The sequence below is a fragment of the Canis lupus genome, chromosome 4 (assembly GCF_048164855.1).
Source record: "Canis lupus baileyi chromosome 4, mCanLup2.hap1, whole genome shotgun sequence".
NCBI classification, from domain to species: Eukaryota; Metazoa; Chordata; class Mammalia; order Carnivora; family Canidae; genus Canis; species Canis lupus.
This window is the reverse complement of record NC_132841.1, coordinates 18,366,288-18,389,523: the sequence shown is the minus strand read 5'-3', so window position 1 is coordinate 18,389,523 and position 23,236 is coordinate 18,366,288. Positions and strand designations below refer to the sequence as shown.

The 23,236-nt window shown below is 34.4% G+C and overlaps 1 protein-coding gene across 6 annotated transcripts in view; it reads left to right on the top strand.

The window, feature by feature from the left end:
- The window catches only part of CTNNA3 (catenin alpha 3), a 1,664,912-nt gene that overhangs the window by 1,353,580 nt on the left and 288,096 nt on the right, over nt 1-23,236 (top strand). The window contains exon 14 of one of the 6 annotated variants that reach the window (XM_072823260.1): nt 7,864-8,452. The exons of the other annotated variants lie outside the window; for them this stretch is intronic. Within the exon in view, the coding sequence (XP_072679361.1) occupies nt 7,864-7,872 (9 nt within the window). The 3' untranslated portion in view covers nt 7,873-8,452. Of the gene's footprint in view, nt 1-7,863; nt 8,453-23,236 lie in introns of those variants that run through there. 6 annotated transcript variants of the gene reach the window in all.

The following is a 23,236-nucleotide window of genomic DNA, read 5'->3' as shown; positions in this document are numbered from 1 at the left end:
AGAGAGAGGCAGAGACACAGGCAGAGGGAGAAGCAGGCTCCATGCAGGGAGCCTGATGCAGGACTCGATCCCAGGTCTCCAGGATCACACCCTGGGCTGCAGGCGGCGCTAAACCACTGTGCCACCGGGGCTGCCCTATAGTTGTTTTAAAAGTCCTTCATGTTACCTTGTTCAGGTGACAAGATTCCTTCTTAAAGATGATGACAATTGTAGAGTAGCTCCATGAGACTTCTTGATTGTATGCACTAGCTGTTGGGTTGTGGAAGAAAGAGAATGGAGTTTGTGGAACTTGCTGAAGTGTATTTTACACACATAATCCTCCATTATCAGACCCTTGGTATTAGAGGTTCTGAAAAGTCACAAAATTATCCACAAATTTAGTAATTTAAAATATGTTTTATATTGTCTTATATTGCACTGTTTGGAAAAGAAATCAGAAATTTAATTAAAGTCATAAAATATAGCAATAGACTATAACAAAAATTATTTCTAACCCTTAAAAATGGCTATAAAATACATTGTAATGAGTCCACAGTGGTCTATTTACTAAAAAAATATGAAAATAAAACCAGGGATTTTTGCATATCTTCTATTAAAACCAAAATGAGTGATCTAGGAATTAATTTAGACTACCTGCTTAACAAATTTTATATCAACAATACATTTATACAAGCTTAGCTCTTCCAACAGATTTTGCAAATTTAACTCCGGGAAGACAACCCAATTTTAGGTTTGCCTCACAGTCCTCCATCTTCAAGGAAATTCCCCTTCTTTTGAATATCATTGTGACCCTGAGTAAATCAGATCATTTCTCAAGTTTGGATTTGCATTTGTAAAATAAGGAAAACAAACATACTGGCCTAGCAATATTGTTGATCTGAGTTTGAGCGGGATAACATATGCACAACACTAAGTTTTCTAGGATGTTGTAAATGCTCACTGAATTTGCTTTAGTATTACAGTGTAGTAATACAAAGAATTTGTTATGTGTATTAGTCAAAATAACAAATTCTGTCTTCTCTAACACAACCACACGCATCCCAGTAGATTATTTCATTGATCATTTATTTATCATTTATACATTTTTCTGATGTTAGCCAGTTTTCCTGAATAAGTCTCTACTAGGTAATGACTCAGTGATTCAGGATTTTCCAATCTTTTTACACTGTCATCTTTATAACGTGGCCTCCACTGTCACTGGACAAAGGGAAGAGACAGTGGATGATTGATTAAGAAGTTTCATATAACCATACCTCAATGTGGCATAATTCTCTATACTTCCCATTGGTCAATACTCAGTCAAATGAGACCCAAGTAAACAACAAAGGAGCAGGTAAATGTGTTCTTCCTTTATGTCTAAGGAGAATAAATGTGATTAGTGAACACCTAATCATTCCTTGTCACACCCTTTGTTCCAGTTATCACTGCTGTGCAACAAATTATCTTAAACTCATTGGCATTAAACAACCACCACTATATTATGTTCACAGATTCTATGGGTCAAGAATTCAGAAAGGGCATAGGCTTGTTAACTCACATATCTGATATCTGAACTCAATACAGAAAGACTAAGGAAAACTACATTTAGCATTCGTGGCTTGGCTTTCTCAGAGCATGACAGCTTCCAGATAGTTGTTAGTTTCTTGTTGTTTTTTTTTTAATATATTTTTGCATGGCATATCAGAAATCCAAGGATAAATGTTGTGGCTAACAAAGCGTGTACAATATTTCCTTTTCTACCTGATCTCCAAAATCATGCACTGTCATTTCTGTCATAAGTTATTGCTTATAAACAAGTCAAAAGCTTCTCCAACTCAAGAGGAGGTAACAAGAACTTCACCTTTCAGTGGAAGAAGTATAAAGGTCAAAAGGAACATACAGGATGGGAAATAATATTGAGCCCATCTTTGGAAAACATAACGTTGCTCCACTTATTATAATACTCATCATTGTCACTGTCATTATTACTACTAATTTTTTACTGATTAACTTTGTTACCATAAGTTAGCTTTAACAGCTTACTACTTTTAAGTAGGAAAATAAATCAGAGGAAAAATTGCTAAAATGTTGCAGATAATCATTTGTTTAGTAATAACTTTTGGAGATTTCTCATTCATAAACTATTCTAGTTAATAGAATATAATATTTTATAATAGAATAATAATATTTAAATTACCACATTTTAATGTCTTCTATAACTGTATTCATTGCCTATTTAAGATGTTAAGCTATATAAAGTCTTTCTGATACCTCTCTCTAAAAAGTTCCCTCAAAATAATAATAACTAGAAAGTACAAGATAGAATAAGTCAAATTTCTTTTTTTAATGTTTTATTTTATTTTATTTTATTTTATTTTATTTTATTTTATTTAAAAAAATATTTTACTTATTCATGAGAAAGAGAGAGAGAGAGAGAAGCAGAGACACAGGCAGAGGGGGAAGCAGGCTCCCTGCAGGGAGCCCAACATGGGACTCGATCCTGGGTCTCTAGGATCACACCCCGGGCCAAAGGTGGTGCTAAACCACTGGGCCACCGGGCTGCCCAATAAATTGATTTCAATTTTAAAAAGTCTTGAAAAGTGTCTGTAGAATATAAAATTGTCATGAACTTAGGTGACAAAGAATGAAGAAAGCATCACATTAAGGAATAATTTTCTACCTGTTATATAGTCTCCTCAGTCAACCTCTGGAAAGATAATTGAGTACCTTCTGTCTCCTAAGCACTGTGCTAAGTTTTAAGAATACACACATGAGTGAAGCATGATCCCTATTCCTAATTAACTAGTATTCTCATGAAATAAGGAGAAATGTGAGCAAATGATACGGATTTATAGTAGTAAGTGCTATGATAAAAGCATATAGAATCATCATCGGCAATTAAGAGTTTTTAATTCTGTCATGGAGAAGACTATGCAAAGATGTAATAATTTGGTGACATTTGAGTTGGCTTTGTTGTATGGATAGGAGTTATATGGTTGGAATTGTGGTTTGATATTTGCAAGGAAATAGAAGTAAAGTCATGTTTAGAGAATTATAATTAGGCCAGAGTGCCTGGACTCCAGTGTATAGGTGGGGAAAGACTGGGTAATAAAAAGAATCCAGCTTATTAATATATTTTATGCCATGTCAAAGATACATAACTTTGACAAATGTCAAGAGGAACAGAATCACTAGGCTTGGCACAGAATATTCAGGATTCATTCCATGGGGTTGGATGGGGGAGTATCTTCCTCCTCCCCTGCCACAGCCATCCACTGCAAGCTCCTAATGTTTGAAAATTGAGTTTCTTTTAGCAATAGAGAAAGTAGAAATTAGTGATTGGTTAGACAACAAACAATCCTTTACATTATATTGACTATTATAAGAGAGAAGGAATTTTAATCACATGCTAATTTACTATTTATGTCTCACTAAATAAATTGATCAAGTGTAATTTTCAGGGATTGCTCTTCCTTAGGATATGAAACCTCTTCAAAAGGGATTTTGGAAGAATAATAAAGATAATGGCAATAATGATGATAATGATGATGATGATAATAATAATAATAATAATAATAATAATAATAATAGAAAATAAGTGTTGTCTTTGGAACCAGCCAGCAGTTTTGTATTTGAAATGAGCTAAAGCCAAGCATATGCCAACAGTATTTCTAACTGCCTAACTCCCTTGTAGGAGATTTAGGAAATCAGACTGACAGTCAGGCATGCTCACCACTGGAGCAGCCAAGGTGAAGGGATTGAAGTGCTATCTTGCCAGCTTCAGGGACTCATTGAGTCTGTTCCAGAATATAACATGCCACTGATTACTGAGGATTTTGGTGTTAAATTGACGGAAGAAATTGCTAATCAAAATGCAAGTGGGAGATGTAAATGCAAAAAGATATGAACTCACCAATTAATGCACAGAGAATCATTTTCTCCTTCAGATGCCTTGTTTCGTTATTAAATCTGAAGCTTTACACGTTAGCTTCAAAAGAACCACATCAATCAGAGGTTGAAAGACAGTGTGTTATGCTGTGATGAGCACTGGATTAGAAATTGGAAGACCTTGATCTTGGTCTCAGCTACATTATATAGTAGCTGAGGAGTCCTGATTTCCTACCTTAAACATATTGTTATTCAGTGTCCTAATGCATAAGAGGAGATCATCACACCTGTCTTGCTTATAATCACACTTTTTAGGGGGTCCTTCCTTCCTCCTTTCCTTCTCTCTCATTCTTTGAGCTATTCATAGAATTATTTTGGTTCATTTATTTTGATATGTTTTTATTGAATACCCACTATCTACCAACATTTGTCTGGTATTTAGGCATATACAGATAGATAAGATACGGAAGATCTTTACTCACTTGGAGTTTATATTCTAGTGAAGAGAGAAGTAAACAATTAAAGAAAGATATTGGCAAGGCAGTTATGATGGATGATATAAAAGAAGTAAGCAGGATGATGTGATGGAGAGAAAACTGTCATAAGAGATAGCAACATTTTAAATACAGTAGTCAGGGAAAACCTCTCTGAGGAGATCAAATTTGACTTAATATGAATCAGGATGATTCAGCAATTTTAAGATGGAAGAGTGTTGCAGGCAGACTTGAATAAATGCAAAGATGACAAGATAGGGGAAACGCTGGTAACACCTGAAGAACAAGAATGAGGCACTGTGTTTAAACTTAGTGAAGGGAGGAAGAGTAGTGATATAATATTATTTTAGAGAGTTAGAGAATAGATTATTTTGGCTATTTCAGATACATAGATAGTTTGGATTTTATTCCAAAGTATTGGGGACTATTAAAATATTTCTAACATGTGAATGGCATGATCCTATTTGTATTATTTTTTTAAGATTTTGTTTATTTATTCATAGAGACACAGAGAGAGGCAGAGAGACAGGCAGAGAGAGAAGCAGGCCCCCTACAGGAAGCCTGACATGGGACTCGATCCCAGGTCTCCAGGATCACACCCGAGGCTGCAAGTGGTGCTAAACCGCTGCGCCACCGGGGCTACCCTCCTGTTTGTATTTTAAGAAGTTCTCTCTTGCTTTTGTTGACTGGTGACTTTCCAAAAGACCTCTAAAATGTGTTTATCAAGCAAAACTAAGTTTATTAGACTTAGAGTAGTAAATGGTCTTATTAGTATCTTAAAATGGGGAAATTAGGTGAGGCTTTTTATATCATTTTAAGGCCTGTGCTGAGTGATTTTATTTTATTTTATTCATTCATTCATTCATTCATTCATTCATAAAAGACACAGAAAGAGAGGCAGAGACATAGGCAGAGGGAGAAACAGGCTCCATGCAGGAAGCCCGATGTGGAACTTGATCCCAGGACTCCAGGATCACACCCTGAGCCAAACAAAGGCAGATGCTCAATTGCTGAGCCATCCAGGCATCCCATGCTGAGTGATTTTAAAGTGCACTTCCCAGAGGAAAAACTGGTTGGGATTTGGTGATACAGTATATATATTTGGATGGGAGAACATGGTGAATTGAAGATCTTGAAATGAATATAGATGAACTTGTTAGTCTTGATGATTTAACAGGTTAGCTGGCTCAGTTTCTCTTCCAGGAGCAGGTATTTCCTAGAAAAAGCAGTTCGGTTATTTTTGCTTGATCTTAGTATTATGGACACAGGAATAAAAAAGTCTTCCAGTCCCATTATTGTTTAGCACAAGAGCAGAGAATTCTGTTGTTTTCTCACTAGTCCATGGAAAATATGTTGTTGGGGATGGGACTGGCAAGAGAAGAAGTGAGAATATCACATAGGAGTCTGTGGTAGTCTTCTAAGGTAAGAGATTCTGTTGATGTAGATTAGCTCTACACTGTTCAGTGCAATAGTTGCATGTGGCTATTGAACACTAGAAATTTGGCTAGTGTGAATTGAGATGTGCTACATGAGTGTAAAACCCACAACAACTTTTGAACACTTAGCAATAAAAAAAGAATAGAATATATCATCTATTTTTTATATGTGGCAAATTGACACTAGTAATATATTTTAACCAAGTATATCCAAAATACAAACTTAACATTTTTTAAAGATTTTTTAATTTATTCATGAGAGACAGAGAGAGAGAGGCAGAGACATAGGCAGAGGGAGAAGTAGGCTCCTCACAAAAAGCCCAGTGTGGGACTTGATTTCGGATCCTGGATCCTGGAATCACGCCCTGAGCCTAAGGCAAATGCTCAACCACTGAGCCACTCAAGCATCCCAACTTAACATGTTTTAATTTTTATTTATTTTATGAATGTGACTGCTAGGGAACTTAAAATTGCATATGCTGCTTGCATTATATTTATATTGGACAGTTGGATTAGAGAGTTGGTAAAAGAGGTGGACATATTTGAAACTTATTTTAGAGATAAAATATACCAAATTTGCTGGAAATAAATGTGAAATTAAAGGAAATTGTAGAAAGAAATTTGCCTCTTGGATGTCTTGTTTTGGGTCATTATGTGGATGGGTGACTTAATGAGCTAGTGGAAAAGAAACCAATTTGGGGTAGAAGTTTAATTACATTTTAGTGGGCTCATTAGATATTAAATTTGCTTATTTTATAGATATATAGGTCACTGGATATTTGATTTGGGAACTTAGAATAAATTTGATCTATTATAGAAATATGTTTTCCCTTAGCATAAAACATAACTCACCTTTGGAGAGAGTATATTAGAAAAGAAAAAAAATATATGTATATGGGAACAAACACATTTAAAATTCAAGCTGAGGAGGAGTAGATAGCAAAGGAAACTGACAAGAAGTAAGAGAAAAAATGAGAAGAAAATCAAGAGTGCTGAGTCAGGGACACCTGGGTGGCTCAGCCGTTGAGCTTTTGCCTTGGGCTCAGGGGGTGATCCCAGGATCCGGGATCTGGGATCGAGTCCCACATCGGGCTCCCTACGTGGAGCCTGCTTCTCCCTCTGCTATGCCTCTGCCTTCTCTCTATCTATCCTATGAAAAATAAATAAAATCTTAAAAAAAAAAAAAAAAAGAGTGCTGAGTCAGAAGCCAAGGCAAGAGGTTTTCACCTGTGTAGAATGTCACATAGAGAACCGGTAAGTTAAGAAGATAGGTTCACTGTATTTGGGGACATAGATGATCAAATAGGTTTAGATATTCAGGGTATTGGTGTCAGGGTTTCTTGAAACTGATGACTAATGCTGCATCAGGCAAAAGGAGCTAAATACTGCAATTATAAGTTGAGAAAATGCCGGCCTGTTGGGACCAGAACACCTCCGTAGAGCTTAGATAGAAGTAGAGAATTTGGGACAGGAAAAGAGAAATCAGAATTTTTGAAATGAGTAGTGCTCTAAGAGAGAATTTAAAAAGTTCTCCCTTTCCCTTTGGAGTCCTTAGGACATTCTGTGGTGTCCTCACACCATAATGGGAGAACATCAACAAAATAAACCTGACACCCTGACAATGACTAAACCCACACTCTGAAAGTAAACTCTTTATGTAGGCATAAAGTCATAGAATTGTAAATATTATATATAGGGTTTTGATAAAAACTTGATAAAAACTGTGTGTCTTGATTCTAGCCCAGTTTTTTTTTTTTTTTGTCTTTTTTTTCTAACATTGTTTACTATTGAATCCCTGTCCTTATGGTTATCTGCAAAGTCATTAGTCTGTGTACTTCTGAGAGAAGTTTCTATAAAGGTAATCTTTACCTATCAATTTCTATGGAGAGATTAGCTTTGCTCCAATATGTTCTGCAAAATCCTGCCGAATCCACATTCTATTCTGGTAAATCCAGGGTTGGCTTTTGCCTAGCCCTCAGTACTTTCTGTAATGTAAAGATTTAGTTCTACCTGTCTTTCCTCTTCCAATTATATTTTAATTACCCTAATTAGTTTTCTTGCCATAGATGCAATGAGAAGAGCAGTCTCAAATCACTTTTCGGAAGAAAGCACCACTTCCTGCTTGGGCCAAGTTGAAAACAGATTCATCCACTGGCAATCTATTTGTTGTGTAATAATAATAAACATTCCTCCATCTTGAATCACTATCTTGTTAATAACTTTATACCGAATTTATAGTAAACTACAAAGCCACTTTGTAAAAAAAAAATTTGAATAAAAACAAATATTAGTCAACAATAGCTTTTTTATTATAAGAGTAATGCATGCTTTGATAACAAATTAAACAACACAGACTAGTTTATGGTAAACATTCAAACCCTGACTATTCCTACTCCCCTGCTGCAAACTGTTTTCTTCCAGTGCTAATTGCTTTTAGCTCTTTTGTTTGTATCCTTTCAGATCATTTTCTACATAAATTCTAACACATATACTTGATTGTCTATGTATTATCTTTTGTTTATTTGTTTGTCTTAGCAGAAATAAGACCATTCTATAACTACTGGAAGCTTGATTTGATTTTTATAATTCCATAATGTTACACATTAGGTTCTCTTAGTTTCAGCCTCAAATAAAAGTTAGCATGAACCCATAAAATTCCTGGTGGTACATCTCTTTCTTATAAGTTTTCCTGTAGTGGGAAAAGTATGAAAGAGAAGAAAGGGAGAAAGGCAGACAGAGACAAAACACAAGGAAAAGTGGAAGCAGTCATTTGAGGTCATGGGTAGAAAAACAGGGAAAGCCAACATAATGTCATTAGTGGAACGTTGCATTACTGCCAAAGTTAAATTCCAAAATGATAGAGCTGAGTTGAGTAAAAAATCACATAGCTCAAATTTTAGAAGACTTTGAGTTCTGTAGAGGTGAAGTGATATATTGCCTAAGTGCATACAGCTTAGTGTCAAAGTCACAGATCTCCTGACTCCACATGCAGTGCATTTTTGATGTTACAACAACCACAGATGCAAATCAACAAAAAGAGAAACAAACACATTGTATTGACCAAATGCACTTGTAATACAATGTATTTAGTAGAACATTTTGTATTAATTAAATACATATATCTTTTTAAGAATCACGTAGAGAATCGAATTTGAAGTCATTGGCTAAGAACAGGAACATACTAATATAAGGACTGAAGAAAAGAACAAGTGACAAGTAGCTTGGGGAGAAGGTCAAATTAGCTTCTCTGGAAGAGAAGATGAAGTAGGAAGATCAAGGGAAATAATTTAAATGTATTGAATTTGTTTAAGAAGTGAACTAAGGGAAAATGCCCTTCAGTTTAAAATAAAATTCCCAACAGAAACTGAGAAGATCAAGTAGAGGTAAAAGTTATATCCTTGAGCTGCTGATACAGAAATCTAGCCGGAGGGGAGAAAGTTTTGTTGAGAGATGGTTACCTGGCAGGAACTGTACATACATTCTCTCATTTCACCCTTAAAGAAACCCTTGAGGAAGGGATTCAAATAGCCATCTTATTGGCAAGAAAGGGAACAAATCATTTACAATTACTCTCCCAAAGTCAATCTGCTAGACAGTGTCCAACAGGGTTCACAATTAAGCATTTTTATCTGGTTCCAAATCCTGCATTATTGTGCGACCCATACAGCCTTTATTACCCACTAAGCTAAAAGTGATCTTAGTATTGTATCTAGAGTTTCTGGGTATAGAGGTGTGGGAGACTGATTTTATTATTTCTGAACTATCCTTAAAAATGTAGAAAGCTTAATTAAATTCAGTTATAAAGAAGGTAAGATTAAGAGGGGGAGGTTGCTAGGTATTGCACATTGTTTTTCAAAGGTTTTCTAAGTATAAGCTTCCTGTCATTTACCTATGCTGCTGTTCCCTACTGAATAACTCTGCTTGTTCAGAGCTTGAAGAAATTTGAGTAGATAGAGATAGGAATGCATAGCCAAGTAAACAAATCAAGGCTGAAAGCTGCTCCCTTAACTAAAACTTCTACCCGCACTTCAATTCTTACATTTGCATTGATTTTGCAAGTTGGCCCTAACAGAGTCTTGGAGTCAAAAATGGGACAGGGCTAGACTCTAACATAGAAATTTTATTTTCTCAGAATCCTGTTAATATTTTATGCGAATATGGACTTGCTTTGCAGTCAGTCCTCATCTGGTTCTCCCATTTGCAAATTTGAATTCATATCCTTCTTTAAGAAACAATTGTTTCAAAGCTAAAGCTATTCATCTGCAAGAGCAGAGCTTTTTGAGCGGTAAGAAAAAAAGATTTTTGAAAAGCCCAATTTTAAAGAAGAGATATAAAATTTATCAATAACAAATAGATTTAAGAGAGTCTAGAGGAAAAGCTGGAAAAGCCCCCCCCCCCCCCGCTGTGTATTTTAGTAGTTTTATCTGCTTTGAGGGGTCAGAGTAACAAAGGAAGTCTGAGACACCAGACTTGTCTAGACCATATGGGAAAAATGAGTGGGCATGTGAAGCTCTCCTGCTCCTCCCCGATGAGTACTTTAGTGCTCCATGACAAGGAGCTAATACCTGCAGAGTGCCAAATCACCATTGAGTGATAATTTGTCACCTATACTGAAAACTTTCTTCCTGTTGCTGTTCAGAGATGGCCACCGACATATTGCCTGGATTATAGAAAAGTGACTCTTCGGTATCTCTAGACTTTGCTTCTTCCTATTGGAACTACTATATGGTCAACTTCCTTTATAGAGACTCTGGAGGATACTTAAAACCATCCTCTACTCATAAAACCAAAAGGGAGAGAGACAGAGAGAGCGGGGCTTTGGATGCAAAATTATTTTGAAGGAAAAGCCTAGTGCACAGTTTAACCGATTTGAAGTGCCTGCTTCATGCTGAGCTAGAGCACTGGTGAACTCTGCCGCCCTTTCAATATGGTACCCCCCAAGAAGATGCTTTATGGCTTCTGGGTCCTTGTTGACTATTTCATTTCTAAGTTCATAAGTAGACAGTGGAGGGACATGGAACTAGAACTGTCAGAAAGGGATTCTTCTGACAATACACACACACCCTTGTAGTGTGGTCCAATGAACCTGTATTTCCCAATCAGAACATAGAGCAAAAACCTGCTAAATATCAGAACAGATTAAAAAACTAGAGGGAGGATAACAGAACAAGAAAGAGGCCTGCAGAAGCCTTGTGTAGAGATGCATTGTCCTTCTGCGTCTGCTTGGCCGTTATACAAAATATTTATGTGCATTTTGCACTTGGTAGTGGTAAGGGTGTTTACATGGTTGATCAAAACTTTCTGCCAGCTGTGATGTACTGATAATGGATTGCTCCTGTCAGGATAGCTAGTGAAGAATTCCTACATTAGGTAGCAAAAGGGATAATATGACATAGCCCTGAATTCGGATAGCAATCTAGATTAAAAGAAGACATCGTGTACTTTAGACAGTAGAATTAGACATGTGTTATAAAATTGAGTAGAAATAATGGTAAAAAGAAATTAATTTTATGTGCTTTCCACTAACCACCTTCCCTACAGCTGAGACATTAGTCAAACAATGTAACCCTTTTAAATTTTAAGCTAGAAAATATCTTTGAATCTCCCAAAAGGCTTTTCTCAGATTAAATGGAGATCATGGGAATGAAAACAGTTTAAAATGAAAACTGAAGGAAATATTAATATTTACCTGATCTCTGGAGCCAGGAACTTGGCCATCGTCCTCTGTTATCAAATTATTTACCAAGTCCTATCACCTCTGAATATTTAATCATTTTGTCATTCTGTCTGTCCCCTCTACCCTTTCTCTATATTAATTTTTATTTATGCTTGTATATCTGTTTGGATGTCATTTCCTTCTGGAAGGATTTTCTCAACCCAACTTATGATTAGGTATTCTAATACATTCACGTAGCACCTAATACCTACCAATAATAGCAATGATTACAACTATTTATCATGTTTTCTTGTTAGAATCTAAGCTCTAGGGAAAACCAAGACTATGGTTCCAAGTCTCTTTTCATTACTATGGCATCATGATGCTTAGCACATAGCAGATCATGAGTAGCTCGTTTTTGAAGGAATAAGTGAGTGGATGACTTTTTCAGAAATTAAAAATTAGAGAGGAATATTAAAATGAGAATAATAAGAGTAATGATTTTTATTAAGAACTGATTAAGTTAAAGAATATTTTGATGCCTAAGGCAAATAAACTTCAAAATATGTTCTCAAATTAATAGGTTGGTTTGATACATATTTGATAATCCTATGAAGATTTGGGAAATCTAGAGAATGTAATGATAATACATACTGATTTTTATTTTCACAAAACTTATTCTTTTTAAAGTTTTTTAACATATGTAAAAGTTAACATGTCACAAATAAATACCTTTTGCTAGATTAAACTGGTGTTTTTTTTTTAACGGAAACTCTACACATAGTGGGGCTCAAACTCACCATCCCTGAGATCAAGAATTGCATATTTTACCAACTGAGCCAGCCACACATCCCAAATTAATGCCTTTCATATTTCACAGACAGATCTAGCATAATATTTAAACATATAGTCTTTAGATCAAACTACTTGGAGTTCATTCTTTCCACCACTTAATAGCTGTGTTACATTAGGCAAGTTGCTTAACATTTCACAAATGTTTCCTCATTTGATAAATGAGATTGATAAATCCCCCACTGAGGATTAAATGTTCCATTCATGTTAAGTACTTGGAACTCTGAGACATAGTAACTGCTTACAAATAGTTCTTATTTTATTATTTTTCAAACAATGTTTATATTCTTCAATTTTTGAACTATCATATTAGAGTAATTATTATGATTCTTATATTCTCAAATCATTTTGGGGTACTGAAATATCATGAAGCATTTCTTATGTAGCTGCTGAACCATCCTGCAATTGGCATTCTCTTGTTTAATTTCATTTTGCCAGTATGGAACTATTGGAATTTATGGATTATAAGAATTTAGTTCAATGGATTTTAGTCTACTACAGTGACTTGGTGGAAAGATTGAAAATTTTATTTTTTTATTTTTATTTTTTTAAGATTTTATTTATTTATTCATGAGAGACACACACACACACACAGAGAAAGAGAGAGAGAGAAAGAGAGGCAGAAACAACAGGCAGAGGGAGAAGCAGGCTCCATGCAGGGTGCCCGATGTGAGACTTGATCCCGGGACTCCAGGATCATGCCTTAAGCCAAAGGCAGGCGCTAAACCGCTGCGCCACCCAGGGATCCCCAAGATTGAATATTTTAGATGCCAGTTATCCTTAAATAACCTATGAAAATGCAGCTCCAAACTAATTTTCAAGAGGTTTTTTATTTTTTCTGGAACTGACAAAATTATTCTAAAATTTGTCCCTAAGAAATGCACCAAAAATGTTAAGATTTAGAAAATGAAGAATATGAAGGAGCATTTTCAACATCAGATATTTAAAGAATTTCAAAGGTATGGTATTAATCATATGGTACTGCTTCACCAATATGAAGACAGATCCGTGGAATAAAAGAGATGTCCCTGAAAGAGGCTCTAATAAATGAATGTGTTGAGGCAGACCATGCAAGGTGACCTCTGGCTACACAACTCTTTCCAGAGAAGCCTCTGTGTGCCTGACATTTTCACAGTTCCCTTCAAAGGGATTCCTAATGCATGCATGACTGTGTTTAGTTCTATATGCCTCTGCAAATCTAGCCATGGATTATTGGAGCAGGGATCACTTCTCATCCAAAGTCAGCCATGTAGAATGATCAGTAATCTATGAGGATACCAGCACGAAAGTTCTATACTATCCAAAACTGATATTCTCTGCCATATGTGACAATTGGCCAATTCAGTCAGATCCCCTTTTGTGAATTATATTAAAGTCACAGAAGTCACAAAAAAACAGAAAACACAAAGATAAAAGATAGTAGTGGGATGACCTTATTAGAAAAAGCTCTGAGTAAACAGAAATAAATTTTGAAAGAATGTAGAGTTTATAATGGCAAGAGAAGAAGAAACAGTAGACAGGAGTAGTTGAGTCACTGTAGAATATTGGATTAGGGAGCAATTTTACCACCTGCTGGTAAAATTAATTGTTAAGACAGCAAGTTTATTAGAGCTGCAAAGTTATCTGTTTATCTGAATGTGCTGGAAACTTTGCACCTGTCAATTTTAATCCACCATTATGTCACTGTTTTGTCCTTGAAGATATTTTGATTCCAACCTTATAAACTTGTTTTGTTCTGGCATTCTATACTTTTGCACTAAGAAGATTCTTTACCACGGCATTGTTATGTATAGTGAGAATATAGTGTGAAAAGTTTCTAGAGGTAAACAGAGAAATTTCACGATTCAACTAGTAATTTTAAGTATTATATTCATTCTTTTAGGTAAAAGAGTTGTAGTGTTGAACTGTCTGCTGAAATATTAATATTTTTGTATGCCGTGTAAACAGAAAATGATGCAATGTCAACAGCATCAAACTGGATTAAAGAAAATTCATTTCAGTGATCACTTGACTGCTTTTTGAAAATAAACCAAGATAAAAAAAATCAATAAAATAAGTTTGAAATTGGTATGGATATTGACAATAGGGAATCCTGAGGGCAATTGAAAATCTGAGGGTAATTGTTCATTATATTCTCATGAACAAGCTGAGCAAAAATCCAAAGGAATCAGTTCTAATAAATTTACTTTTTGATGAATTTTATAAAATATGAATTATTTATTTTTTGCTTAACATAATATTTTTCATCTCATCTATATTGCTGTTCATAATGATAGTACACTCCTTTTTATTGATGAATAGTACTCCATTGTATTAATGAGCCACAGTTTGTTTATCTATTTTCCTATTGAAGTCATTTAGTTTTTTCTCATTTTATGGGTTATTATATGAATGAGGAAACCATGGACATTCTTATTGCATTAATTTGTGGAATTCTTATTTCTTCTTCATAAATTCCATTCTTTTATTTTCTTTTTTATAAATTCCATTCTTAATAGTGGAATTGCAAGGGTGCTGGGTAATTGCAAGGGCATATGTTTAACTTTCTAAGAAACTCCCAAACTCCTTTTCAAAATATTTATACCACTTTATATTCCCACAAGTAATGCGTGAGAGTTCTAATTGCTTTACTTAACATTTACTATTCTCAATTCCTTTCATTTTACTTACTCTAGTGAATACAAAATGGTATCGCCTAATGGTTTTAATATAAATTCTCCTAGTGATCAGGATGTTAGCAACTTTTCTTTGCTTATTGACTATGTGTATATCTTCTGTTTTAGGTATCTGTTCACATTCTTTGCCCATTTTTGATCAAATTTTTCATGTTTTTATTGTTGATTTATTTTATTTTTTAAAATATTTTATTCATTTATTCACAAGAGACATAGAGAGAGAGGCAGAGACATGGCAGAGGGAAAAGCAGGCTCCCCGTGGGGAACCCCATTGCAGAGTTCTATCCTAGGACTCTGGGATCATGACCTGAGCCAAAGGCAGATGCTCAATCACTGAGTCTGTTCCTTTATCGTTGATTTGTAGGAATTCTTCATATATTCCTGACAGTAGTCTTTTGTTGGATATGTATATGGTGATTATAGTTATTTAAATATAATTCATATTATATAAAATTCATCATAAAGTAAATTTATTAGAACTGATTCCTTTGGATTTTTTAATTCCAGGGTCTTAATGACATCCCCAAATATAGGTTGTAAGACCATTTTAAGTAAATTTATAAGATTAATTTTCTTTCATTTCTTTATAAGGTTTTCTAAGATTAATTATTTTTCACATTAACTCTAATTAGATTATACAGGTCATTCTTTATTTGCCTTTATTTTACTTTTTTAACTTTTAGTTTGAGATTCTTGTAGGTTCACCTGCAATTGTAAGAAATTATGCAGGGAGAACTTATGTACCCTTCAGCTGTGAATTTGTATAACTGTGGTACACTACCACAACCAGGAAATTAAGAGTAGAACACTCCATTGACCAAGTTTTCATGCAGTCCTTTGTGTGAGTGTGGGTGTCTTTTATTTTTTAACCTTTTAAGAAGACGAAGACCATTCAAGGTTTCGGGTTTTTTGCTTGTGATTCGTCTGGTGCAATATGAGTTTCAAAGAGCTCCTTATTTTTTATTTAAAACAATTTTTTTGTATATTTTTTAATTGGAGTTCGATTTGCCAATATATAGTATAACACCCAGAGTTCATCCCATCAAGTGCCCCCTTAGTGCCCATCACCCAGTCACCCCAACCCCCCACTCACCTCCCCTTCCACTACCCCTTGTTCTTTTTCCAGAGTTAGGAGTCTCTCATGTTCTGTCACCCTCTCTGATATTTCCCACTCATTCTCTCTCCTTTCCCCTTTAATCCCTTTCACTATTTTTATATTCCCCGAATGAAGGAGACTATATAATGTTTGTCCTTCTCCGATTGATTTACCTCACTCAGCATAATACCCTCCAGTTCTATCCACGTTGAAGCAAATTGTGAGTATTCATTGTTTCTAATGCTGAGTAATACCCTATGACCCAGAAACTGCACTAGTGGGGATTTATCCTAAAGATACAGATGCAGTGTAATGGCAGGACACCTGCACCCCAATGTTTATAGCAGCATCCACAATAGTGAAACTGTTGAAGTAACCTCGGGGTCCATCGAAAGATCAATGGAAAAAAAAAAAAAAAAAGAAAGATCAATAGATAAAGAAGATGTGGTCTATGTATACAATGGAATATTATTCAGCCATTAGAGTTCTTTAGTTTTCTTTATCTCCGTAATAGCTTCTCATTCTTACTAACAAGGCAATGCATGGATGACTACGGGTAAAGCATTATTTTTTTTGTCTCTTTGTATTTGAAATCATTAGATTGCTATTTCCTCAAAATTAGGTTTCCTCAAAATTACTCTGATTTGAGGATAATTTTTTAAAATCTTTTCTTAAATCTGTTTGATAAAGATTATATAATAGCAAGCTTTGTTCTTTATTAAAAAATAAATTTTGGGATTGCCTACATAACTTTTCCCTGTTCTTTGTCACATATGCCATATTTATCACCATGCATTATGTTTATTTGCTCCAAAGTCATCATTTGGTTCCTGATGTCTGTTCTCTTTGTTATCAAAGGCTATTCCCTTTATCTTTATATGATTTTAACCAACACTTTGAATTATCCCTCTTTGAAACTTCCCAATATTTGGAGATGTGAAATTTCTAAGCTTCCTTCCCAATCTCTATTTTTAAAACTTTGTTTATTTTTTGTTAGAAAATAAGGTTAACAAAGAGCATCTGTTCCTTTAAACTGTAGTACTACAGTGCATCTGGTATCCCAGTAGGCTATCTATTTGGTTCTTACAGGGATCTCTAGGTATTATAAAGAGTATTATTTTTCTTGCTGGCTGATGTATATTCAAAAGCCCAAAGAGGAAATCACATATGGATGATGCAATGATTAAGGTTAAGATATCTGTGTTTTATAAACAGAAAAGTCAAGTGTGATAATTGCAAATGGGCCACTTGCATAAGTTCATGTTGATATCAGAATGATGATTTGCATTTACTGATTTTGGTACTTCATTTGAAATGTTAATGATTCATTTCCACAGGCAATGACTTTTAGAATCTTGGAATTTCCTAAGAGAACAGAAAGGCAGAAAGGGGAAATTACAACCCAGACTTTCCTACTAAGCAGCCTTGAATGTAAAAATATGCCAACGTATGAGTTACCATTATAGTAAAAATACAGAAATACAGGTCACATATGTTAAAGTAATTAAACAAGGAGGCCATTAGACCTCGGTGGTTCTAATCCCTTGGCACGGAACTGAAACCAAAGCCAGAGTCAATTCCAGTAAATGCCTCAAGGTTAAGAAATCAAGAACAACCAATCACAAATAGCAAATTGGCTTTCCCAAATGGCTGCTTAAACTATAGCCAGTCAACTAATTTCCATTTTTGTTTCTATGTCTGTTTTATAAAAGCCTTTCCTCTAGCCTGGTCAGTGGAGGACTCCCAGCCATTTGCAGTACGGTACTGCCCAATTCAAATTGATGTTTACTCAAAAATCATAAGATCTTCAAATATTAATTATTTTAGTTTGTTTTTAAACACTTTATCATTACAGATAACACATTTGTTAAAATTTAGGGATACGTATATCCCTAAATACATATATATGCGCTAAAATGGCCATACTTTATTATCACTGTTCCTGGCTTAATATTTATAGCCTTTTTTCTTGGAATAGCAGGCAGGGGAATTTAAACTGAACATATTGTACAAAGATAATACATAGTATTTTGTGTTCAAAAAAAAAACCCTGCCCAGTTTAACAGTGAAACAAATGCTTTAATAACATGTACTACAACATCATATCTTGTCCCATAGTTGAAGAGAATATGAACAAAAACAATAAACAAACCAGTGCAGTGCCACTTAAAGCTCATAAAGGAAATACTTAAAATGTTTGATGAAAAGTAAGTATGAAACATGTTCTCTTCAAAGGATATTTCTAAGTGAACTGTAGAATGCTACGAGTGATGTGAATTGCCTCATTTTCTAAATGATAATCAAGTACTTTTGTTTTTGATGATGATGTTGTTATTGAGGGTTCCTAAATCTATTAGGTTTTATCAACATGATTTTTGAACCAAAAGAGACTATGAAAAAGCAAAAGAGACTATGAAAAAGCAATTGTAGAGTAAGGCCTTTTCAAACATGAACAGTCAACCTGCTGATTTTAATAGTAAAATACACCAGGGTGGGGAGGCTGGGGATGGGAAGATAGTACATTAACTATTTCATGCCCAGGGTTAAGGGAATAAAAAATTGAAACAGAATATTGTCAGGCTTAATCTGATTGGTAGTGAAATGAAATAGGCCAGGCAAAAGTTGGTGGAGGCAAGCTTTTAATGGGATGTGCTTTTGGGCAAGGTTCTGGTCCACAGGGGAGGGAGAAAGCGGGGAAGTCCTGTCCAAAGGGAGTACATGTGAGCTTTTTAAGGTGTGAGAGGTAAGGGGTTGTGTCTGTATGGAGTGATAACTGCTTATGCCCTTATATGGGGTTTGGGTTAGGTGCGGTTCAGGTTTCCTGCATAGGTCCTGTCTCCCCATGATGAGGTGTCCTTGGGCGGTCTGCTGGTGGTGGGAATGTCCCGAGGGGAGGGTAATAAGATGGAGGGTCCACTGCCATTTTGTTGGTGCCTCCTGATCCCCCTTGATCCCACCGGCCCAACAAATATAAGGATACTTTGTATTTTAGAATTTGAGATGAAGTGCAATTAATTGATGAAACGTCATTTTAATAATTTCTTATAATATAATTATTTATTTTCCTTTGCTATGGGTTAGCTCTTGGGCTCTGTTACTTTCCTTTGGTAATGCTCTCATAAAATTCTGTATCTAACTTATGCATTATTAGGTTTTCTTTGTTGATCCTGCATTATTTCTATTAAACTATAAGCTCCTCCTGAATAGAAACAATATTTATCTTACTCACCAATGTAATACTGATTTCTACCAAAGTATTTTATACAGTGGAAAAAAATGAATGCTGATTTTATGGTCTCTTAAACAATCTTTTAAAAAAATTATGCAACTAAAATGCATATTTATGATAGGAACATTAGAAAGAATAGAAAGAAAAATAGAACAAAAGTCTTAATTGTCTTACTATCCAGAGATAACTATTATATATTCTTTCAGACATTTTGCCTTTAGATATATGCAAATATATGTTTTTAAATCATTTAGTATTCCAAAAAGGGATCTGATTTCTCTCCAGTCTCTGTTTTTTTGTTTGTTTTGTTTTGTTTTGTTTTGTTTTGTTTTCCCCTCCTGTTTAGGCTTTTCCACCCAAAGCCTCATTTATTGCTGTTTTCTAAACTAGCCAACTCATACTATTTTAGCTTTATATTTCACACATATGAAGGCAATCCTTCTTTGGCTATTTGTAGAGATTAGCCAATCACCTTCATAGGCCCCTTTTGTTGTAGAGACTCTGGAGCTAGAGTTTGAGTGATGAAACCATCCTGTTAGCATTCTGTGTCCCCTCAATGATACTAAATATGAACTCTTTCACCACTAGAAAAATAAAAAATAAAGACATTTTTTAAAAGGAGGAAGAATCTTAGATAGCCCTATCAGGCAACTGCTGGATCACAAATTGTGTAGGTCATTGTTGCAATTGGAATACTACATATTCATGCCTTTTTTTATATCACAAAAATCTATTATTGATCTCAAGAAAATGGCATTTTGAGAAAATTATGAAGCAAATGTTGACTGAGGCTAATAATGCCCTCAAATTCCAAAAAGGGTATAATTTGTAATCAATAGTTAATATCCCATCCAGAGAAGATAGGTTAATAATATATGTCAATTATGTCACGGAAGTCATTGCTTGATCCTAACAATTGTGTTTTTATTCTTACAAAATGCAACAATTTCCTTAAAAATTCAAGTAGCAAGCAAGAATTTTGCAAGTAGCAAGAATTTTGTATGAAAATTGGATAGACATAAGCCTTTACTAGTATTGTAAGTTACTTTTCTATTGGTAAAACAGAAGAAGACTCCCTTACCCCCCCACACACATACATATATACATTGGTTGAATATAAAACTTTTTTCCTGTTTTTATAATTATGGAAATAAATTCGGTTTTTGAGGCTTTTGTCAACTACATGTTACCATTATGCATGAGGAAATGAACTTTTAAAATCAACAGCGGAGCAAATTCTAAATGAGCACAAGTATATTAGAAAGATAAACCTAGAGAATACTTTTTTTGTATCTGCTGTTTTTCTCCAAAACCTGGATTGTCATAGCACAGGTGAGGATTAGGGAGCTACTTCAGAAAAAACTAAAACCTGTTGCTGATTTTACATTTTTATTGAAAGTTATGAATAGTTCTGAATTTAGATTTGCAAAACTCTATATAATTTACAAAGACTGCCATTTAACATTTTCTCTAAGAATGAAGAAGTTATGCACCCTCACTCAACCCAATAAAATATCATAAAGAGTAAATATTATCAAATATTTAAGTAGTCACATTTTTCAGGATGCAGTTCCTCTCAGGTTGTTAGGTTCTGTTGGACCAAGTCTACCTTCAGTTCCTTATCATGTGTGCTACTTCAAAGAGCAGCTCATACAACATGGCAAATGCCTCATCAGAATGAACTGAGAAGATAGCACATATGAGGAAAACAAATCACATTCTTTTATAACATAGTTTGGAAGTGACATGTCACTTTTGCTGTATTCTGTTCATGAGAAGCAAGTGACAGGATTCAGACTACACTAAAGAGAAGGGGAATACACTTAATTGTAAATACTAGGAAGCAGGAATCTTTGGATGCCATTTTAGAAGCTGATTACCACACAAAATAATGAATTGCCCTCACTGTATTTTTTTATCAGCCTCAAAGATATAGGTCACTATATAGAGGTTTACCATTTCACTTAGGTCAGTCTCAAACACTCCTAACCCAATATTATACAATTCTTACCTTTTATATCATAAAGAGAAACTATAGGTCATATACATACACATATATAAATATATATACATATATGATACATATATTTGTACATGTATATGATATATACATATATATAAATATATGTGTACATAGCAACAGTAAAAGTTCTTTAAAGATTAATATTCATCAGTCATCCTTCACAAGTATATCTCCAGTGTAACAATATTTGGCCAGTATGTTTATATATGTATGTGTGTGTATTTATGTGTGTGTTTTTTTAACTCTGTAGGCAGCACTGGAGGAAGAAATCCTATTGAATAAGGGGAGATGTATTCTTGTGGATTTATTCCTGATTTATAACAAATATATATTTCTTTTGGTGCACAAAAGAAAATACAAAAAAAAAACAAAAGAAACAAACAATAATTTGTTTTATTATTATAAAACAATAATCTTTTGTTGAAGTGTAACATACAAAGAAAGTGCAAAATCAGATGTACAAATTCATGACTTTTTACAAAGTGAAAGCACCATGAAATCAAGAAATGGATACCATCAGTATGCCAGAGGCATGCCTGGGTGCCCACCCAGTCATTAAATTTTTAGAAAGTAACCATTATTTTCTACCACTATTTAGTCTCTTCTGGCTGCTATAGACTAGAGGGTTTATAAATGACAGAATTTTTTTTTTTTTTTCTCACAGTTCTAGAGGCTGGAAATCTGAAATCAGAGTGCCAGCATGGTCGATTTCTGATGAGAACCCTCTTTAGGGTTGCAGACTGCTGAATTCTTGTTGTGTCCTTATATGGTGGGGAGAAGAGAGCAGCAAGTTCTCTCATGATTTCCATAGACTCTGATCCCATTCATGAAGGCAGCCCTATTTAACTGGCCTAATGCGATTACCTCCTGAAGGCCCCACCCATCACTTTGCAGGGTAGGGTTTCAATATATAAAATGGGGGGAGGGGCACAAACATTCAGTCCATGACAACCACCATAGAGTAGTTTTGTCTGTCACTTTTTAAGATTTATATGAATGCAATCAAATATGTACACTTTTACAATAAGCTTGTTTTTTTTTTTTGTTTTTTTTTTTTTTTTTTAATAAGCTTGTTTTACTCAGCGTGGTTTGTCAGATTCAACTATGACATTTTGTTTAGCTTGGTTCATTCATTTTAACACTTGGAAAAACGTATTCTGTTTTCAGGTTTTGGCAATTACTATTAGTGCTGCTATGAATATTCTTTATACATACCTTTTAGCACACATAGGAGTACATTTCCAATGGATTTCTATACCTAGGAGTGTCCTAGATCATTAGTTATAATGGATTCAGTTTTAGAAGGTATTGCCAGGTTCTAAAATTTCATACCAATTTTATATCCACTAGAATTGCACAAGAGTTGCTTTTTAAGTTGCTTCAGATTTTAGCCAACACTTGATAGTAATTAGTCATTTCCATTTTATTCATTCTAGTCAATGTTAGTGGTACTACATTTTAATAGACATTTCCTTGATGGATGTGGATTTTGAAAAGCTTTTCAAATATTTATTGACCATTTGAATTACCTATTTTGTGAAATACTTATAAAACTCTTACCTATTTTTTAAAGGAATGTCTGATTTCTTTTTGTTTCTTTTTTTATTTTTTTAAATTATTTTGAATGTCTGATTTCTTAAATTGATGTAAGATTATTATATATTCTAGATGCTTTTCATTGGTGAGATAAATGTATTATGTATCTTTTTCCATACAGTCACTTGTTTTTTTTCCTTGGTGGCTTAATTGAGAGAAATAATTTTTTATTTTAATAAAAATGACTCAACTGGACTTGTCCTTTATGATCAGTGACATTTGTCTCATTTAAGAAATAATTGCCAAAACTTGAGGTCATAATATTGCATAGAATTTATTGTTTTCCTTCTATATTCAAATTGTACAATTTAC